This window comes from Populus euphratica, unplaced genomic scaffold (genome assembly GCF_000495115.2).
Source record: "Populus euphratica unplaced genomic scaffold, PopEup_1.0 scaffold451.1, whole genome shotgun sequence".
Classification (NCBI taxonomy): domain Eukaryota; kingdom Viridiplantae; phylum Streptophyta; class Magnoliopsida; order Malpighiales; family Salicaceae; genus Populus; species Populus euphratica.
The window spans coordinates 124863-148194 of NW_011500334.1; the positions used below are offsets into that span (position 1 = coordinate 124863).

Here is a 23332-nt window from a genome sequence, read left to right on the forward strand (position 1 = left end):
TATTGATTTGATGACTAATTGATGAGTGGGTGGCCAACTCTTGACTTGGTGACAATCTTTATCTTCTCTTGTCTCCCCAAAACATCATTGATAACGTCAAAATTGGAACCACTTAACATGAAAGTTGTAGAAAATTATCTCAACTTTCCAAAAGAAAAAAATAAAGATCATTTGGACTTCTAGAACTCTAGATATAGGCCAAACATCGAATAGTGTTTGGGCTACAGCACAGATTCGGACTTCTTTGATGTTGCTATAATTTGAACTTGAAAACGACCTTTTTAAATCTTGGGCTCCATAAAAGTTGTAGGCCTATGTCTTATCTTTCCATCCATATAAAGCAGACCTAAATATGAGATCTACAGCTCTAAATATAACCCAATTACCGAACAGTGTTCCGATTTAGACTACATTAGCACCTCTTTTCTAAGTTTGGCCATCTCCTTGTCCTTTCAATTTCAGTTCTTAAACTCATCAATCAATCCTTTCATTTATATGATAGGCCTGCATTTAAAATAAATATTTACCATAAATTAATAGTATCTTATATTATTAGATATGTTATTATAAAATATCATTTAGTTAAGGGGTTATTGATACTTCAAGTGCAAAATAATAATATAAAACCTTGTTAAAAATGCACTTTTAAGAACTAATCTTTTATCTCCTTTCTTAAGTAGTTGTGGAGCTCATTACATGCGTAGGAAGAAAAAGGAAGAAAAGATGTTTTAAATCTAACAAGATATACAGTCCAATAGCAAAGACATATGGTCTCACATGTTGGCAATAATGGCAATATTTAAATCCACACGCCAACACAGTCTAGAACTATCACTTATTATTTTTAATTTTATTAACTAATTGTTGATTTATTATGAATAATTATGAAATATTTAAATTATTGGGTTCCATACCACTGTCTGGTTACCCCGAGTTATGAAGCCATTGATATTTATTTTTTAAGGTGTAATAAGGTTAGAATTAATATCTTGTAAAGGGGTTAGAAGAATTGTAGTTGCCATAAATTTATTTGAGGCATAATGGTTTTGACGCAAAGGACTTTTACTAATCATTCTTTACCTTTGATTCTAAGAGGACTTTCGCAATCAAGTTTTAAAAAATTCTTGTAAAATTTGAACCTAACCTAGCAATCAAAAGGCTCTTGTGATTAAGTCTCAAATGACACTCACAAATCTCTCTTTTACTTTTTTAGTCCCAAAGGAGTCTAGAAATTTTTTTGTAGATTTTATATTGTAAATATTGTAAAAAAAACAAGGGGGGTAGTTACCTAATTCAATTTTGACTCCTCTCAAATATCCTAAAAATAAAGTGGAATATATTTCAATAAAATTGAAAAGAAATGTTGAGAAAAAAATTTAAAATTGGTTGAAATATATATATATATATATATATATATATATATATATATAACAAGTCCAATGACCAAATTCAAAAGGACAACAAAATTGAAAAACTTCTTTGAAATAATGATAAAATAAATAAATAAATAAATAAATTTAATGAAACAAAAATGTTTTATTTGAAGTGAAATGGTGCATGTCACCTTTAATGAAACAAAACATTTCATAGCACACAGGAATAAAAATAAAATGCATAAAAAATATTGTTTTTACACATTAGCCAAACTTGTTCTTTATTTTCGTCGTATACTGTTGTTTGTAGAAGTCCTATTTTACTTCTTCTTTTTTTTCCCCATGGTATAGCTAAACTTTGGCCACCATTTTTCTCTATCCTACAACTCCTTAAAATGCCATGAAACAAAATGCTCTACTCCCCTACATATGTACTATATGCTTAGTAATAAAAAACACTTTAAAACATAGCATAATTGTTATGAAAATTTCAACACAAGCATGCTTGGATAAAGTGTTCAACAATGATAAAGACTTAAGATAAACCCAATAAAATAATGATCATGATTATTCCATTAAAAAAAGTTTCAGAAGTTTTACTATTGCCTATAAACAGGGGAAGAATGAAACAAGGGATGCCAAGCTAGAAAGAAAAGATGTTAAGAGATAAAGAGAAAAGAAAAAAAGAGTTTAAGCCATGAAGAGAGCACAATTAAGCCAAAAGAGGAAAAAAAAAAAGAAGCAAGAGAAAGAAAAGGGAACTCAAGAAGAGGAAAAAAAAATAGAAGAAGCAAGAGAAAGAAAAGGGAACTCAAATGTAAGGAAAAAAAAAGGGAAAAAAAGAAGAAGAAGATTGAGTTGAGAGAATGGAATTGATTGATTAATGGATGAAAATAAGAGGAAAAAAAAGAGAAGAAGAGATAGAAAAATACAAGAAGAAAAACTAAAACAAAGAAAACAATAAATAGAAAGAGAAACGACCAAGAGAGAGGAAAAAACTCTTCAGCATCGACACCATTACCATCTCTACCACCAACAACCACCACAATAGCTCCTCCTTAATTTGAAACCAACCCTAAGATGAGCCAACACCTTCTTCCTTCTTTTCTTATTAAAGTACGTTTGTTTTTTTTTTCATGTGTTTACTAGTTAAGTGAAAAAAATAATAAACATGTTAAATATTCCTACATAGACATTATTCATTCATACATTTTTATTTTATTTTATTTTAACTGACTTTATATTTTTGCTAGCTTCATTTTGTAAAACTCCATTCTTGCCTTTTAAATATGCATATGTGTGAAAAGATTATAATTATGTATGTGTGTGTGTGTAGAATTATGTTTTTGAATACGTATGTGTATATAATTTTTTTTTTTTTGAAAAAACAGAATAAAAACAACATTGCAGAATTTTCATCAGGTTAATGTCATTTTTTATTAAGTTTGAGTTTTAACAATTAGGTTAACATCTAATCTAGACCTAGCAAAACATTCTTAATCTTGAGATGAGTTTAATAATGAGTCGACATGTTTTCATCATGTTAATGTTATGTTTTAAAAATTTAGATTTTAATGGTTAGGTCGATGTCAATCCTAGTTTTAAAGATTGACATAAGCAAAGCAAGACATTTTTAAACCAAATATAAGGTTGGTAATAAGTTCATAAGTCTTTTTTGAGTTGAGATTAACTTGGAATGAATGTAGCATGCTTTTCAAAAAAAAATTTGTTTTTAATAAATAAATAATAATTATTAAAATATCAAGAGATATTTATAACTAAATAACTAAAATAAAAACTATCAAGTTGTGTGACTTTTAAAGTTTGATGCTAATATAACAAAGATTTATCAATAATAAATAACTTGTGAATAAAAACATAAAATAATTTGAATAATTAATTTTATAATAAATAAATTTAGAAGAAAAGACATAAAAAATATAATATCTTCTTGAAAATAATGTGGTAAGGATGATTTGTATCCTTCATTAAATATAAACAACTTTTTATTTAAATTTTTAAAACTATGTATATTTTAGAATTTTTAATTTCTTTAATAATCAATCTTTATTTTCTATTAAGTCTAGAGGTCTTATATTTATACTGAATATGAAAATTTAAATGTTCAAGCGTTAAAAATACCCTAAATATTATTTCTAATACAAGCAATGACCTAATAAATAAGAAATTATGTTTACTTCTATGTTATTAACATTATTTCTTCATTCTTCAACAAATTAACATGATCTCCAATTAGTTAAAACCAATTATTGCACCTATGTTATATCAAAGGGTATTTTTCAAAATTTATTTTTATTTAATTCAATAAAAATTAAAATAAATACTTTATTTTCATCAAATATTCATAAATATTGTTTTAAAAAAAACAATTACTATTTAGGTTCATATATAATACATACATAATATAATTACTAATATAACCCTAAAAAGCTCTAATCTTGTTTAAAAACTATGGTATATTTGAATAGTTTCTAAATATAAATTATGCTATTTAAAACTAACATTATTTTGAAATAAAAAGTACAAAATAAATAAATAAAAACTAAAAGGTTAATTAAAAAAGGCATGCACACTTATCCTATCAAGAAGGGTTCACATGTTTGTCCTGATAGAAAAATCTCAAACTTGCACATAACTTTTTTTTATAAAAAAAAATAAGTGCACAACACTTCATTCACTTAGATAGTGCTTACAACAACATGTCAAGTTATTAAATATTCAAAATAAAAATTTTAATATTTTTCCATTTAAAATAAAAAAACATTATAGAAATTTCAATAAAACTATTTTCAACCCCAAAATACTTATTATAGAGTTTATAAATAAAACATTAAATAGAAGGAAAAACAAAACCCTTCTAATTCTAATATACTTTCATGAGTATGGTTAAAGGTCAAAACCACATATATAAAGCTCATATCTCCAAGATGAACTCGTTGGCCCTAAAACTAATCTTTTTTATGACCGGAATATTGCCAACCTAAAGCTTTCTCTTTGCTTCTTTTTTTCATTGACTTGTTCACTCTTTTCCCAACTTACAAGGATTAAAATATAAGAAAGATAAAGTTTAGGACTGAAATATAAAAGCTAAAATTATGGACATTGATTATGAAAATTTTAAAAAATATAAGGATCAAAATGTTTTTTTTTAAGGCTCGAAACAAAAAATAACCAAAACTACATGAACCAAATGTGAAAAGCTTCTAAATATAAAGGTCAAAATGTATTGATTAAAAAAAAATCAGATGTTGTTTATTAAAGAGAATGAAGAATGAAATCATATCCTGTATTAGTTGAGGGATTTCATTGTTCATAGAATAGTTAAATACAATCTTGTTTTAGTATAAGCTACTAGATTATTTATCCGTGATATAATATGGGTCAAATTATTATTTTTTTTAAATAGTTGAAAAAAATATGTAGGTATTGCTAACATGTTTTCATGAAGAAAAAAAATAAAATGTGTAGATATCAGGCTAATGTGACATGGTTAACTTGACAAGTTTAAAGGTAACATGGACAATAGGAAAAAAAAACATAATTTGACTAAAAAATTTCAATACGATAACTTTTTCGAAATAACATAAAACCCGAGTTAACCTATCAAAATTGGATTTTGAGACTGGGATAACATAATGGAATATAAATCAAAATAAATTATGAAACTTAATTCTCAATTAATAGAACATTGAAGGATGAAATTGAAAAAAAAATCAATTTAAAAAGGATAAAAACATTATAAAACTTAATTCTTAATCAACTCAAGTGGTGAAGAATGAAATTGAAGAAATATCAATTACTAAAAATACTCGAGTCAATTAAATTAGCTCGCAAAACTCGTAACTTAAGTTATGAGAATGAAATAATCTCATAGAAAGTAGACCAAAATAAATTATAAAACTCAATCCCCAACTAAATCAAATGTTAAATAATAAAATTTTAAAAAAAATTAAATCAAATTACTATTCTAATGAGGGGAGATTTCCCATCCTTAGATAATGTAATATGTAATTACTTATAATAATCATGTTACAAGCCTATAAAAATAAATATTGAGTGGATCGTAGTCAATAGCAAAAGATATAAATAGTCAATTATATTCAATTACCACATCATAAACTCCAATAAATGCCATATCAGCATATTCAACCAATAAAAAATAAAAAATAGTTAAAATGTAATATTGGTGCTTGCAATTAATGAGAATTAAGTAATTAGAATGAATATAGAAACAAAGTAGATTAGATAAGTATTCCGTTTTCAAGATATTAACTACAAAAAATGTATCTTCTAATTAATGTATATAATTAATTGAAATAAAATAAAAACAAATGGATTAAAAATACTTAAACAATCGTTTACTTTAAAATGAATAGTTATCTTTCTTTTTCACATCAAACCATCCATTTGAATCTCCAACAGTTATAATCTCAATCTCTCTTTCTTTATTTAATCTCTCTTTCTTTATTTTTCTTCTATTCACTAAGTCCCCATCTAATCTCTCTTTCTTTATTTAATCTCTTTTTCTTTATTTTTCTTCTATTCACTAAGTCCTAAATATAGGTGTAAAATCCAACTTGGGACTCTTAATCACTTGATCAAGTACTTTATTTTTTTTTAATTTTATTTTAAGGAAGGACTAAAATGATGTATTGATTTTCTTTATATATATATAGTTGATCATGGGAGGTTTGAATCTAATTAATCAATTGTTTTTTTATCAATTTTTCTGGGTTGATTGTTTTAACTTCTTGGTTAGGTAAATTTTAAACCTAATTTGGATTAGTTTTAATTTAAATAGTTTTTTAGTCAACTCATTAAACCTAATTTGGATTAGATTTTAATTTATATAGTTTTTTAGTCAACTCATTAAACCAAACTAGGTTTGACTACAATGATCTTGAATGCCACTTCTTTATCGATCTAAAATGTTAAATATTTTTTCAATTGGATTTTTTATGTGTTTTAAGTTTCTTGGAAATCTAAAGTTAACTACAATTGAAACTAATTTTACATTAATTTAACTTAATGTTTTTAATGGATATTCTACATGACCTTTCATCGTATAATACAATTTATTAAATGCTTAATGCAATTGATTTTATCTAATGTCATTTTAATTTCGCAATTGGATTATAAGTCTATGGAATGTATCTAATTTATTGATTTAACCATACTTAATTTCTAGTTTCTATCACCATTCAAATAAGTTGCATACCCAAGGTTTTATTTTATATTATTAATGAAAAATGATATAAACAAGTGAGGATAAAAATCAAGCATAAATCAAATAAATGGAACACTACCCGTATATATGTGCGTGGATAACACTAGTTAATTATTGAAGCAAAGTAACAAAGGATCAATACATAAATTGGGTGTAATTATGCACACAATTTTATATCGAAGAGCGGTCTCCTCCCCATGACGAAGGGCAGAAGGTGACAATATACTCTTTGGATGCACAGTTCACCAGCGGCGCAGGCGAATCAAAAGCGTAGCTATAATAATAAGGGCATGCATCTTTAAACATCTTCGAGTACACGCTTGGCTTGCATTTCTCAGGGCTTCCATATTCATTACTGCAACAAAATGAGTCAAGATTGAAAGCCAAGCAAGCGCTTTTGCACGCCACAATTTCCCCATTTTTGTTATGGACCTGGAGCTCCATCGGGCACGAATTTTTCAAATTTTTTGAGCAACCTCCGATGGTACATTTAGATGAGATTTGCTTAGTTGTTACCGAAACAGGAAGGTTATATCCATCAACCAAGCTCACATCATAAAAATTTGGCTTGCTTCCATCTGCTTGAAGCGATACTTGCACAAGTGTAACTGGAGGTGTGCCTATTAGACCATTGCATGCTAGACGCCCATCGCAATCACCAGTTTCACAGGCAGGTTGCCCTTTGGAGGTGAAATTGCAGCCAGTTCGAGCCCACATTCGGCCTTTCCAATCCCATGGAGCGTAGATGCGTTGAGTCTCACCCGAGGTGAGATAGAATCCACCGTCGGCAATCACTGGATGGCCTGTGTTGGGGGCTGTCGCCGGCCATATGGCGAACGGGCACTTGTTGTGAATATGAAATGCAACTTGGTGTCCTAATGATCGCCCTGCAATAGTAGCTAGCAATTGGACTCTTATTACAACATTCACGCAAACTCATTACGTATATGGCCAATCATGTTTAGGGCTAAATGCATGTAAGAAACAATATTACTATGAATAAAAAAACAGCAGTGCCAACATTGTGATGAATTACCTGATAACAATGAATGGCATATCAAGAAGAGAAGGAAACCATAAGTATTCCACTTTGGCAACTTCATTTTTAAACCAATTGATGAAGAGAAAAGGTTGTAGAAATACTATTTATAGTTCAAGAATTAAGACTTTGATGCGGGACCGGCCCTTCCTGCTTCTTCAATTGTACTCCAAGTTATTGATGGAAAACAAACTTTAGAGACAAGAAAGTGAGATGTCTGTGATTTTTTATTATCAATTATCCTCCCTTGAAAGCAAACCAAAGCAAGTATTAGTTAAGTGAGAGTTAGAAGCAGACATCTGTAAAAAGGTTTAAACATTAAACAATGTGTACTTGCGAGAGGAGAATCATCCACATGGACCATGCGTAAAACATTTTACATTAATTAATTAATCTTGCTGTTCTTGTGAATAACACCTGCAAGTTTTTTTTTTCCCCTCATTTTTTTCAAACTGGTAGAAGGATTTTTTGCTTTGGAGAGAGCTCTGTTCTTTGAATTTAGCATAGTATCAAAAACAATTTTGAAAATCCTATTTTTCATAAAATATTTAAAAAAATAACATACTTTGAAAAAAAATTACATGTTTCATTTGTGTCTCATGAATCACATGTCTAACATGTGACTACGAATTAAAACCCCAACCTCTAGCTATCATTTCTTGTTTGTTTTTTTTTCCTCTTCTCCTCTATTTTATCTTTTTCTTATCGCGACCCACCACGAAACACCCACCTATAAAACGCTATACCCACCCCCTCTCTTTCCTCGTAGCCAAAAAAAAATAAATTATATCACCACCACTTGAATTCAACATTTAGAGGAATATTACACACTTTTTCTTAATCAATTTCAAAGGGTTTGTGATAATTTGTGCTATTTATTGATTTTAATTATTTTAGAGTTTGGAATTAAGAATTATGGATTTTTTTAATCAACTTTAAATTTTTTCAATTAGTTAATTATGTTAATTAGTTATAAAATACAGTAATTTGAGTTGTTAATTTTGTTATTTATAATGATTTTGGGTTGTTCTCAGTTGCGAATTAAATTTAGGGTTAGGATTTTTTTATCTTAAATATAAGATTTAATTAAATTAGGTATAAAATATAATGATTAACTATAAAATATGTTGCACCCGACATTGTGACAAACCCGTAAAACCAAATACTTTTTTATTTTAAAATGAGATAGTAATAAAAAGAAAAGTCATCACATAATATTATGGTAACTAGAAAATCCTAACTAGTCTATATGAAATAAATGACCGGTTGCGCTAAAGGGAATATACTATCACCCTAAAACATCTTATTTAAGATAAGTTGTATTGAAATTTCTATTTATTTTTAATGGTTAGTTGTGTCAATTTATCAATGATCTTTTTACATAGGTCCACTACGATGAGTTGGTCCCAAGGTATGTTTTATGTCTCTTCGTTCTAAAATCCTGATTATTCTTGTTATTTCAATTTGTTTGGTGAATTGATATTTTTATAATTATTTACTCTATTTTTTGACTTATGACTATAAATATTTTTATAATTAAATGAGTTTTCATTAGGATCATTGAACCTAGTCTAGATCCCAAAAGAAGGTGTTCTGAATATTTACTTTACAATGGAAAAATGTATTGAGAGGATATTGTTGAGGCATCGTTTAACTTATTGTTTCACATTCATGTTTGATAAAAAAAAGTTTTAAAAACAAAACCCTGACTTATAAAAATAAACCAAGTAATTGATTTTTTTATATGAAAGTGCTTATGCCATAATTTTTTTAAAAACACATTCATACAAAAAATGCATCATGTTGAAAATTAAACACAAGAACAATCAAGTGTTTGCATACAAATTTTATAAATCATTAAGAAACATCAAGACATTAAAAAATTACATCAAAATCAAACCATTATGTTTCGGATAAATCTTTTGCAACCCAATTCTCCTAACTCCATCCTAGGATATTGATTTCCATCTATACTCAACCTCAAAAATAAATTACTTAGTGACATCATACCCTCGAGATTATCACACAACATCATGAACCTATAATATTTTAAATATTTGACAATCAAAAAATTTACAATCAATCTAAATCAACAAGCACTTCATCATAATGTAGGAAGCATTTTTTAATGTTTCGTGCCACCAAGGAATTCAGGCTTATATATGAAAAAATCCAAGCTTTTTTACTAGGAAATTTTGTGATGCTTTTTAGCCGGTGGTGATTAGTCTTTAGAGTTTGAAAGTGGTAGCGAACAATGATTGGACAATCGAGAAAGAAGATGAATACCTGGGTTTCAATTTAGGATAACAATCATAAAAGAAAGATGAAGATACAAAAATTATAAAGGGTGCTTTAGATGTTAAGTCAATTATAATAGCAAACTTGTAACATTTTAAAACTTCAAAACTTTTTGTTGATTGAGTTCAATGGTAATTAACTTTGTCGTATGTATACGACATCACAAATAATCCTCTTGAATAATGATTTTTAATGATGTAGAAAGAATAAAAAATTCATTTTTTTCTTTTAATGGTTTAAAAAGATTGAAGTCGTTACCTAATATTTTAATCACTAAAAATCATAATTGATTTTTAAAATCTAAGTAAAAAGACTAATTATATATTGGAAGGACATTATTACCTCTAATGCATCCTATTTAAGGTAAGTTATATTATTCATTTTTCTTATTATCACTAAATTTTTGTTGTGTTTTTCTATCCACTAGTTTATCTATTAGTTAAAGCGAGTTCACTCTAGTCAAGTGCATCATTGCTTTATAGATCAAGTCTAGCTAATCTACAGTCAAAATATTTTTTTTATATTTATTTTTTTAACATCAAGAATACATTTTATATGCAAGTTTATAACCTCTAACATTAAAAATAAACAAATTGATTTTTTTGTATGTTTTTGAAATTTAGGGCAAATCTTCATGGCTATAATATTTTTTTTATTAAATCTATGATGCAAACAAAATATAAAAATTATTTTTTATGCTATGTTATTTCATGCAATATCTCTTCTTTTGTAATTTTTTTTATTTTCTTAATTATATATATATATATATATGTTTTTGTATTTTCTTAATTTTATATATATATATATTAAAAAAACAAAAGAAACAGATTTATTTAATATGAGAAAAGTTTCTTATGTGTAAGTTTGTAATCTCAAATATTAAATATAAAAAGGTAAAAATTATGTGGAAAATCCTAAATCAACTGCAAAATGATCAGTTAAAACTCTAAAATTGAATTAAGATTTAACTAAGGTTGTGTTTAGTAAAACAAGAAAAAAAATATAAATATAAAACAAAAACAAAAACATTAAGACTTGTTTTCTAAACAAGCTTTAAAAACACATTTTTTTCTTTAGTAAATTTTCATCTTACTAAACACGGCCTTAAACCTTAAAAGGTGTGGTCTAGCCACGTAGACTAGACTTAGCAGCTTGGCTTATTGTCTAAAAACATATTTCACACTTAGCAAAGAAAAATCAAAGATCAAAAGTCAAGTTTTGGTTGAGTCCTTTCTATAATATGAAAAACATGATGAACCTTAAAAATCCAATTAAAGATAAAATTAGATTACATCAAATCAAGGACAAAAAGAGATCAAATAAGAAAGATTTAAGCATAATGATGCATCAAATGGGAAAAATAAGCCATAAATTACATGAATTATATTTGATAGTCCTAAACCAAAACTCAAATATTCAAAGTTACCAAAGATCTATTGGTCTTAATCAAGCCCTAAATAGACCAATCAAGAGTAGAAAAAAATCATGCATAAGTTGATGCTTTGATTGAAACACCCCTAATAGGCTAAGATATTAGCTTGTAAGAAATTGAATTCGACAACCTTTGAACATTTAACCCAAACCCAAAAAAAAACCTAAAAAATCCTATAATTAGCCTTTAACCTAGAAAATAATCAAAACTCTAGTATAATAGCCTAAAACCAGTAAGTGTAACTCAAAAAAACCCATCATAACTTACTTAAACCATCAAAGTACTTAAGAAAAAAAATAAAATAATTAAACCAAATCAATTTATAAGATTTCAAAAATGCATTTCTTGAAATATTGATTCTAACATATGTTTTCAATCAACCTTATCATGAACATAACTTGACTAACCCAATATGAAATCAAAAATAAATCTAGTGACTGATCTAAGCATCATAACATTATTTCTTATTATTTAAACAAGTTATCATCATTATATTAGTAGTCATAAACATCAAACTATACATTCAATACCATTTTAAATCTACTTTTCAAAACAATACATATTACTTTGAAATATAATTTGCTATATAAAAAAAAATACAGTGTCTCTAAACTAATAATTAATCACCATAAATGAACAATAAACCTTTAAATAAGAATTTAAAAGGAATTAAAAGAGGGTTGTGCTTATTAAGCTATATCATCTCATCAAAAAAAAATACATACCTTTTAACCATAATGCTTCCTTTTTTTTCTGGTATTTCTTGCCTTTTTCTTCTTGTTCCCAACTCCAATCCTAATTAATATTTTGGTTTGTTTGTTTCTCTTTTTTTTTCTCCCCTATCCTTTTATAGCTTTTTGCACATTATTTTACTAGCATTTCTTTTTTAATCACCTATGGAATTTATCACTCGATTATTTCTGAAATCATGATAGATGATTATAGAAGTCTCTCCTTTTATTTGTCTTCCATAACCTTGCCTCAAAAGTTATGTGTTGTGGTTTTTTGTTTCTTTTTGTCACTTTGTGAACTAAATTATTATAAAAGAAAGCAACCTCAAAGTTAGTTTTTTCATAAGTGATTCTCTTTTTTAGTCTAAGTTGTGGGTAAGGTATTTTTGATAAATTTACCATATAGATTAGGACATAAACATACCATTAGAGGATCTAAAAGATGTAAAAGAGATACATATCTATCATTAAAAAGAAACCACATTTGATCTGAAGGTTTAGAACTTTATATTTATTTATTGAAAGATTGATCCTCAATCCGTTTGAAACTATCAATACAAGAGAGGTTGATTGGGAATATGAAGTTGTTAAGTTCTTCGAGCCAAATAGAGTATAAACGTTTAACAAGGATGGTTGATCTTTATAGAAAAAGTATTTCTCAGATATTTGATACCAAGTAGAGCTCTTGAAGTGATCGAAAATGCTACATTTTTTTTTGTCTAAATGTGGTTCCTTGAGCTTCTTGGCCAAAGAAAAAAGAAAAGGAAGAACAATGAGTAAATGTCTACCTTATTGGCCAAAGAAAAAGAAAAGGAAGAACAATGAGTAAATGACATCATTCGTTTTAAACCCTAAAAAATAGGGTTTTTAATTAGAATTTTTAGGATTTCCATTATAGTTCATATACTACTAATTTCAGCATTTACATCTTTAATTAATTTGAAAACTTTTCACTTCATGTAATTTCATCCATGTAAATATTGATTGGAATCCTTTAATTCACACACATTTTATGAATTAGTCATTGATTTTTAATTTATATAACTTCATCCTCAATTGACCTTTTAAACTTTTTTTTTATTATTAAGACCATGATTGCACCAATTATGTTCTTTAAAGCTTGAACTGGATTTCTAATCTTTCAAATTGATCCAAATTATGCCTCCAAACTTAATATTTTTATAATTAAATCCTTAATTAAGTCAAGTAAACTCATTAAAAGTTAAATTAATCCCTTAAACTTAATTAATTCTTTTAATTTTAGCCAAATCACATTTCAAACTTAGTTTGATTCAATTAAGTCCTTAATTAAGTCAATTCAACTTATCAAAAGTTTAATTAAACCCCTTGAATTTAATTAATTCTTTCAATTTTGGCTAATCAACTTTTAAACTTGATTTTTCTTCAATTAAGTCCTTAATAAAGTCAATTCAAACAATTAAAAATTTAATTAAGCCCTTGAACTTAATTAATTCTTCTGATTTTGGTAAAATCAACTTTCAAACTTAGTTTTGCTTCAATTAAGTCTTTAATTAAATCAATTAAATCCATTAAAAGTTTAATTAAGATCTTGAATTTAATTCACTCATTCAATTTTGGACAAATCAACTTTCAAACCTATTTTTGTTTCATTTAAATCATTAATAAAGTCAATTAAACATATTAACAGTGTAAATGAACCTATAAACTTAATTGTTTCTTCTAATTTTGACTTAATTACCCTTTAAACTTAATGAGCCTAGGTTATGGTGTACTTAATATACAAAATATTTTCTTCAATTAGGCTCTTCAATGTTGCAATCGAGTTCCCAAGAATTTTAAGGAACCCCAAATTAGGTTATGGTGTACTTAATATACAAAATATTATCAACTATATGGTCTTTAGCATGTAAAATGTAATTTTTTAAATGTTGGAGAGAAAAATGTTACCATTCTCAAGCCTTAAAAGGTTTTAGCTAACCTTTTTTTAAATATAATTTTAAAAATAATATTTATAATTCCCACATTATTCTCATTAAAAATTAACTCATAATTTATTTTTCAAAAAGAAAAACAATTCAAAAGAAAATAACTTTGATATGAATATTTTGTTTTTGAAGATCATATTTAAAATATGATATCTACTTATAAAGATTAGCCATGAATGTATTACAGTTAACTGGTAATTTAATAATTTATTTCTTTAGATGTCATCTGCACAAATTAATAATCTGTATTTTATTAGTTATACAATCATATGTTATTTTATTAATTATAAAAGATACAATAAATTAAAATATCAACAAATTAATTATGGATTTTTCTAACGTGTGCCCTAATGGCACACATTATTACTTGATGGAATTGGAGAGTTTCACTTACATAAGTAAAACTCTCCAATTCAATCAATTAATGTGTGTTCTTAGAATACACTCAAGATAAAATAAATATTTTTTGATGTTAAAATTAATTATAACTATCAATATTTAATATTTAAAAGAAAGAATAAATATCATAATTTATAAAAAAAAAATATATGAAAATTTATCTTTTATGATTTTTTTTCTCGTGTTTGTCTTTCTCCTAATATTATAAATATTAGTACCTTATTATAAAATTTCTCAGTATAGTTTCATATAATGTGCTTGTAATTAATGGTTCGGGTCACATTTCAAAATAATTTTTTAAATTATCACGGAAATCGAAAAAACAAAGATTTAGATCACCATTACAGCAAAAATAAATAAATATATTCAGTACCTCATAAATGTCCATGTGGCATCTCTGATCTGTCTCAGCATCTCCTCCTAAGCCCTACCTGCTTCACAAATTTTATTCCGGGAATATCCCAATGGAATCTAAAAATCTTCATCTCATTAAATTTGTACACCCAAAAAGCGACGCTATGAGCAACCTTTACGAATTATGCATGTTAATTATTAAACAAAAAAATAAGAGAGAAGAGAATTTTATTATGTTTTTCCTCACAGAATATTATTTACTAGAATAGTTTTTTTTCTTTCAATCTATTTTTTTAATTTTAATTATATTTTCAACATTAATTTAAGAATTATAGTTTATAATTGTTTTTAAATTATTTTAATTTTATTATCTAAACTACATGTTTGAGGATAAACTTAGTTAATTCTATGTTTTTTTTATCAACTTTTTTTTTCAAAATTTTTCTTTAATATTAAATTGATTAAAAATAAATTTTATGATTTATTTTAGTTTATTTTTTATGATGTTATATTTGTCTTATAACTAAGATAATAAGTTTGATTTGAGTCATTTTAGTTAAATATTTTTTTAATTTTATCTTCCAATATTTTTTTAATTTTATCTTCCAATAGCGAGTTAAATTAAAAATTAAGCTTTATAATTTTTTTAATTATTTTTTCTGTTAGGTTATTCCTGTCTTATGATATAGGTTGCAGGTTAGGCAGGTTAATTTGGGTTATTTTTTATTTTTTTTTTAATTTTATTAAGTTATTTTTTATTTTTTTTAATTTTATTATTTAACACTGAATTTATTAAAAATTGAATTTCATAATTTTTTTTAATTTAATTTTTATGAAGTTATTATAATCTCATGACTTGATATGCAAATTAATAGGTTAACTTGAACTTGAACTCATTTAAGTTAATCTAATATGTTTTATTTTTAATATTTATAAAAAAAATTCATCTTAAATATTTATTTTGAGTCAGTTTATATTTTTATTAATTATTCAAGTTATTTTTATACCTAGCAAATCAAACGAGTTACATTAATTTAATCCCTATGTGATTTAAGTTTTTTTTTTTCATTCAAGAAAAAAATTTAGCAACTATTAAACATATTTTTTACATTAAAAAAATAATATAACCATTAGCTGCCAAATATTTTATGCTGTTTTAGCTCATTGAAAAATTATTTATGGTAATTATTCCCAAAACATTTTTTAAATTCAAATGGAATGAGAAAGGCATGATACTGTAGCATTGTCACGTGTGAATCCACAGCTTATAGCTGGGCGCCATAATCAATGTAATTGGCCGAGGCCTGTTTTTACGATAAGAGTTCGTTAATAAAAGGCCAAAAAAAAAAAAGGGGATGTGTGCTTGTTTGTGTGTGTGTGTGTGTGTGTGTGTGTAATGTATTTAAATGGCACTGTTTTAGTTTATAGAAAATCTGAAAGTCTTTTGTCTTCCTCGTGAAGTGGGACGGACTCTCTCTGAGAGTTACAGCAATCAAGACATGTTACAGCTTGGAGACAAAAACAAGCAGTGTGTGATGGAAGCGAGAAACATTGGGTCTCTCATTGCTAGAATTCAAATTTGAATGCTGCTGTTTTAACTATCCATCTGTGTTTTAAGTTGAGCCCGCGTCTCCCTCTCTCGCTCTCGCTCCCTTTGACCACCTCGGTCACTCCCCAACACCAATTTGACTGACCATCCATTTTTAATAATCAGTCCAAGCCCCTTTCTTTCCTCTTCTTGCTATCACATTCCCTCAAATCATGGACAAACATACAACACAAAAGATGGGAACGTTTGATGCTGAGGCTGAGTCTGTGATTACTAGCAGCTTTCAGGATCTCAGTTTCACTAACAGCACTGTTAGTATCGGCTTGTGTAGTTCCGTCTCTGATAATAGTGTTGGTAATAGCAGCAATGTGAGCAATGGTACTGCTGCTAGTGAATCTAAAGAGAGTGAAAGGGCTAGTTTGATTTTTGACCCAAATGAGGCTAGCTTCAGGAGCTCCTACACTTCGAAACCCCATAAGGGAAATGACTTTAGGTGGGATGCTGTACAGTGTGTAAAGGGTAAAGATGGGGATTTGGGGATGGGTTTGGGTCATTTTAGGTTATTGAAGAAACTTGGTGTCGGGGATATAGGGAGTGTATATTTGGCTGAGTTGAGAGGGATGGGTTGCTTGTTTGCAATGAAGGTAATGGATAAAGGAATGTTAGCTGGGAGGAAGAAGTTGTTGAGAGCTCGAACTGAGAGAGAGATTTTAGGTTTGTTGGATCATCCATTTTTACCAACCCTTTATTCGCATTTCGAGACCGATAAGTTTTCTTGTTTGTTAATGGAGTTTTGCAGTGGTGGGGATCTTCATATACTAAGGCAGCGACAACCTGGCAAGCATTTTAGCGAGCAGGCAGCAAGGTTAGTGTGTGCTTGTTAATATCTTTTGGTTTGTGGTTCTTCTTTGTTTCGCTCTCAATCTGGTTTAATTACTTTGCCATTAATGTAATACTGCTAAATAACTAGGGGGAAGCGTCAGAAAGGCAGTTATCTTGAGCAGACATGCATTTTTTTGTATGTTTATGAAAGATTGATCAAAATTAAGGTTTTTGCTAATGCTATGAACACCGAGATTGAGTGAAGGCTTGGGAATGAATTTTCAGAAATTAGTTCGACTCGTGTACATGATCATAACCGACGGCATTGTTCTTTCGCTTCAGCATAGCCTCGGAATTTTATTTTATGCACAATGAACAAATTTAGGATTGTTCTCCAATAATTATTTGTTTGTATACAGGTTTTATGCTTCGGAAGTGCTTCTTGCTTTAGAGTACTTGCACATGATGGGCGTTGTATATAGAGATTTGAAGCCTGAAAATGTGTTGGTGAGGGAGGATGGCCATATTATGCTTTCGGACTTTGATTTGTCATTAAGATGCTGTGTGAGTCCCACTCTTGTTCAATCTAGTACTGTGTCGTCTTGTAAGATTTCTTCATACTGTATTGAGCCATCATGTATTGATCCAGCCTGCAAGTTGCCCGTTTGTGTAGAGCCTTCTTGCTTGCAACCATCTTGCCTTAAACCTCGTTTCTTCAACCCCAAGATAGCAAAAGTTAAAAATGAAAAGCCAAACCTGGCAAGTTCAAATTCACTTCCTGTACTTGTTGCAGAACCAACCACCGCTCGTTCCATGTCATTTGTCGGTACCCATGAGTATTTAGCACCGGAGATAATAAGAGGAGACGGCCATGGAAGTGCTGTTGATTGGTGGACGTTCGGTATCTTCTTGTATGAATTGATACTTGGTAGGACTCCCTTTAAAGGCAATGGAAATCGAGAGACATTGTTTAATGTGGTAGGTCAGCCCCTAAAATTTCCTGAAGGATCTTCTGTCAGTTTTGCGGCAAAAGATTTAATCCGTGGTCTGCTCATGAAGGACCCGCAAAAGAGATTAGGGTTCAAAAGAGGTGCTACAGAGATCAAGCAGCATCCTTTCTTTGAGACTGTTAACTGGGCTCTCATTCGCGGCACTCACCCTCCAGAAATTCCAAAACCAGTTGACCTTTTATCTTTGAATCTCGCATTCAAGTCATCCTTGGCTCCCAATGATAACAGAGCTACAGATTCTGACAGATCATCAGGTCCCTTTTTAGATTTTGAATTCTTCTAATGAGTTTTGTTCTTTAAGTGGCGAGTTTACGTTATTTTTGTGTGTTCATCTTCTCAATGGAATCTCATCTCCTTGGCATCTCCTTGGCATCAAACCCTTGTTATCAGATTATCTGTTCTGTTTGTTACAAGTGCTGAGCAAGCAGCATTTGGGTTCGTAATATAAAACTTCTGTCTTAGAACCCCCATGAAAGTTGACACTTTCCCTGGATAGTTTCATTCCCATCCTGCTGTGTAAGCTTCAGCTATGTGATTTCTCGAGAGGGGGCCTCCAATGGTGGGCATTGAGCCTTTTCATAACCCGCACTTTATAGCATACATAGCTGCATTGACCCAGTTACTCTCTCTTTAGCTGCAGGGAGAGCTTTCGTGAAAGAGATTGAATTGGACTGCTAGTAGAAAAGCTGTGGATGCTTGTAGCCATGAGATCATGAGGTGTCCGCATCGTATTGATCCTTGGCTCCTTTTATTTGCTTTTTTAACAGTTTGAGTTTCTGCTTCCTTGAATTGTTATCAAGTCGGGCTCTTCCCGATGAAGTTCTTGCTTTTCATTTTTATATATATGGAAAAGAGTTGGGGAAAGAAACAAAAAAATACATAAAAAGAGTGCTTTATTCTTTTGCAGTGAACAGTCTTTTCCTTTACAAAGTATATTCTCACTTTAATCATAGCCTTCTTTTATGGCAAGTGATCATCAAATTGAGGCTTTTAGTGGTAGAATGATGCCTGACAAAGAAAAACAAATGAATCTGACAACTCTGTGTTTGCAAGTTTGTCCTGCATTATGATGCCTCCACCGCAATCTCTGTAATAGAAAACAGTATTCAGACAAATGAATCAAATTCAACATAAAAACTCTTGACTCATACTTGGAGCCACATCCATACTTCTGTTATTATGAATTCGTTTGGTCTTTCTGCTACTTCTATTATTACAGGTTTAAAGTGCATCTAACTTTTGATTCTCAAATCAACCATACTAAAGTTTGAATCGCATGGAATAATCCATATAGTACAAGGTAGTGTTTGATGTCTGATTTTTCATAATTTATAACCTAAAAGGAAAAGATAATTTACAAAGGGGTAGAATTTCAAAGAGATTTATGTGTATGGGGCTAAGCAAAAGTTACAATGAGGATGGCTCTTCTTAAATACCAATCTCTAGCCCAAAAGGTAGTTGTTCACCTATATAAGTCATCCTCGTAGAGAATCCTTATTTAGAAGAATTTATAAAGTTAAAGTAAAATGAGACAACAAAAACGGTATAACATCAAATCTTTGGTGGATATTTAATAAGAAAATCTTGCACATTTAAGGAAGAAAAGATTTTGACTTGAAATTGTGATTACTTGGTTACTTAATCCACACGTGAATAATATAACTTCTGGAAATATAAAAAATCAGGTTTTAAAATATAACATAAAGATTACTTTGAACTTAAACACCAATATTATTATAATACCAAACCCCTCACCTAATGGATAGCAACTCACAAATAAAATAGCAACTCACAAATAAAAAATATAAGATGATGTTATAAAGAGAGTTATTATTTGATATGTTAAATTTGTTATTTATCTTAGTAAACAAAACATGTTGCATCACGCAAAGCATAAATTTATTTTATAAATCTATAGCTGCTGAAAATTTTAGCTTATAAATTTATTTATTTTTATAAATATAATTATATTTGAGAGAAATGTTAAACAAATAGCATATCTCAAGAGGTACATTGACTTATAATCCAAATCGAACTGACCTTACGCTACAGGGAAAAAATTAAAAGCTAAATAAAACTTAAAAAAAATTGTGAAACTAGTTGACTAATTGATGAAAAACTCAGAACCAGTTGATCAGTTATGTAAAAACAACAGACATGCTAAGTGAAACTTAAAGGACAATAGGCTAGAGGTACCCCATAACTCTATAAAATGCCATGTAGGCTTAGGAATTGTTGGAATCTGGTATTTTGGTTTTAGCTCAACCAACTTAGACTACACACTAATAACATTATATAGGCTATAAGCCTAGTGAAAAACTTGATTATTCCTCCCATATCAAATGAAGTAAACAATGGCTGAGAGGACTAACTAAATAAGTAGATTTGGATCTTTTACCATGGCTAAGAGGAACTAAGCAAGTAGATTCGAATCTATTCTTCTTCCTACAGTTTATAAATGTTCACTAAAGTAAAGGTCTTTATTTCATCGAAGGCCAACTCATAACAATCTCGCTTGTGGTAGCCCTCCAAACAGAAGCGGATAAAAGAAACTGAAAGAACAGATGGTTGTGTGTCTTATTATATGAGCCATAAAGAATATATATCAAGAAGCTAATGATATGATAAGTATGTAGTTTGTCCATGGTGTGTAGACTACTCATAAAAGCATGCCATAGGATAAAATAACGTCTCTAAATATGACATGAAAACCAAAAAAGGTGATGCATAGAATCTACGAGTCTTGTGTCTTTAAGAGCCTCCCATGTAAAATCAATAGAAAATCTCTCTAATGGATTCCAAATATAGTGATTTGATAGTGTAATCTTAGGATGAAAAAGCACTAAATCCCAAATTTATTAGAGCTCTTGATTACCCGAGAGAAAAGACCAAGTGTCTTCCTTAATGATATCTAAGACTTTGGCATCCCAAAAGCCCAATCTAGAATGACATCTTGAAAGCAAAAGGTTACAGAACCATTAACCATTCAACAACTAATAGTTTAACCATAAGAAAATAGCAATCTCATCACCAATACAAGAGATAAATCTCCATCTACACTAATCTCTATTGAGTAGAATCTTCATCTAAGACCAAAATAAAACTGAATAAGGCTTGACACGCCAGAAAGATCTACTTCTAAGTAAGACATTATAAACCCATCCCAACTAAATTAAAGATCTCTTCTAAAGAAGTCCCTAAACATGCTTAAGAATAACTATTTTATTCCAAGTCTTAATCCCTTATATCCCTAGACCACCCTCTTTAAAAGGATAACAAACTAAAGCTTAAGCTACCTTAGCCTCTAAATAGGAAAGAGAACAACCTTTCTAGAGAAAATTAGCTAGAATACTCTTTGTAACGCCTCATACTTTTATATACATTTATAGTTATTTTCCTATGATTTGGTACGTAAAAATATAGGTAATTTTTTTAATATATAGTTCTCATATAAAAATCTAATGAAATTTCTATTGAAATTTTGGTAGAGTCTCCCCTATATAGGGAGGTCCCAAGTTATCGACATATATCATGTTTACACTTCTCTCGCATCCCGTAACTCAATCATGACCCAATCATTCTGGATCTCAATCCCACAAACATTATTATCATCACAACTATAATATTTATAACATACATTGAACAATAAATATCTTTAGAGAGGAATAAATGAGATAAACATGTATACATAGAACATGAATATATGAATTTCAGAGTTAAGTTCATGTATTCAAGTTTAAACATCAATTATATAAATTAAGTTATATAAATGTTCTAATATTTCAAAATACAATGATATACTCTCTAGAACTAGATAATAAAAAGTTAACAAAAGCTAGGATCTGCTCATGTAGTGCGTGCGATGATTCTAAAACAAAATACATATTATTAAAACATGAATATCATAATAAGTATAGTAAAACAAATATCCAACAACTTAAAAAAAAAACATGTGTTCATATTTTATGCACTTCTCTTTGTCTTTTCTCGTTTTCTCTCTCAAGCTCTCTTTGTCGATGGAGTTATAGTTGTCGAAATTTCTACCATCAATATATTATCATTCTTTTTCCAAACATAGTTATCATTACAAATTTCAATTATGAACATGACTTGTTTCTTTTAGAAGCTAGGATAAAATATCACATGTTCAAAATATCTTTTTAAGAGCCAATTTATCCTATATATTTCAATCTTCCCTCTTAACGTCAAAATAGAATATTCTTATTGATTTTACAAACTTTCCAAACAATATTCTTCTAAACACAATCCCTGACATTTCAACATTTATTGTTTTTCCTTATTTTGACATAATTAAACACACGTCATCAACCTAAATATGTCAAATTAAATATTCTCCTCCTTTGATGCATAATTAACTAAAAGCATGGCCTTAAGGAACCAAGAGTCCCCTCATTCTTTTCATGTTAATTTCATTCAATTCACACACATATTTACATAAAAAACAAACTCTTTAAAATATAAAGAGGTGAGGTGGTAAGCACATACTTGTTCCTCTTAGTGGTTCCATTTCATTTTGTTAGCTTGAGGTCTTGGAATTGATGCCTCTCCTACTCTACATAAGACCAATATTTAATATCATTCAATTTTCTTTTCAATGTTTTTTTTTTCAACTAGCAAGTATCATTATATGATTTCATATAAGATTTTTATATCTAAATTAGATCATTATTTCACGATTACATAGTCATCCTTTAACTCAAACCGTACAGATTTTTTTAAGATTATTTCTTAACTTAAACTTATCTTACCTTAATCATCTTATATGAGATTCTAATTTCCTATAAGTTTTTATTCCTGGGGATTTACAAATCAACCCCTCAACACCTATTAGTAGGGTTGTCACTAAATCTATAAGGGAGCTGCTGGAATTTTCCAGCTGATAAAGCATATTTATGAAACTACTATTAATGATTTTCATGTTATTTTTTAGTCTAATTGTCGACATTAGTTGACAACCTTACCAAACTATGATAGCTCTAAAATTTTAACTGTATATGAAACTATATATAAAGGAGGCCCTCGTAAATGTTCAACCCAATCGATGGTTAGATTGAACATTATACTTAATAGCACTAAATTGGTTAGTAGA

The 23332-nt window shown here is 28.7% G+C and overlaps 2 protein-coding genes across 2 annotated transcripts; one reads left to right on the forward strand and one right to left on the reverse strand.

Annotated features, from left to right (window-relative positions):
* Positions 1 to 6711: 6711 nt before the first annotated feature.
* Positions 6712 to 7759, reverse strand: LOC105113758 (Pathogenesis-related thaumatin superfamily protein). The gene is made up of 2 exons (XM_011010063.1): positions 7658 to 7759; positions 6712 to 7508 (listed from the first exon to the last, which is right to left on the reverse strand). The coding sequence occupies exons 1-2, from the start codon at positions 7722 to 7724 to the stop codon at positions 6793 to 6795; spliced, it is 783 nt and encodes a 260-aa protein (XP_011008365.1). The 5' UTR covers positions 7725 to 7759; the 3' UTR covers positions 6712 to 6792.
* Positions 7760 to 16295: 8536 nt separating this feature from the next.
* On the forward strand, positions 16296 to 19041 carry LOC105113759 (Protein kinase superfamily protein). The gene is made up of 2 exons (XM_011010064.1): positions 16296 to 17255; positions 17632 to 19041. The coding sequence occupies exons 1-2, from the start codon at positions 16603 to 16605 to the stop codon at positions 18503 to 18505; spliced, it is 1527 nt and encodes a 508-aa protein (XP_011008366.1). The 5' UTR covers positions 16296 to 16602; the 3' UTR covers positions 18506 to 19041.
* Positions 19042 to 23332: the final 4291 nt, after the last annotated feature.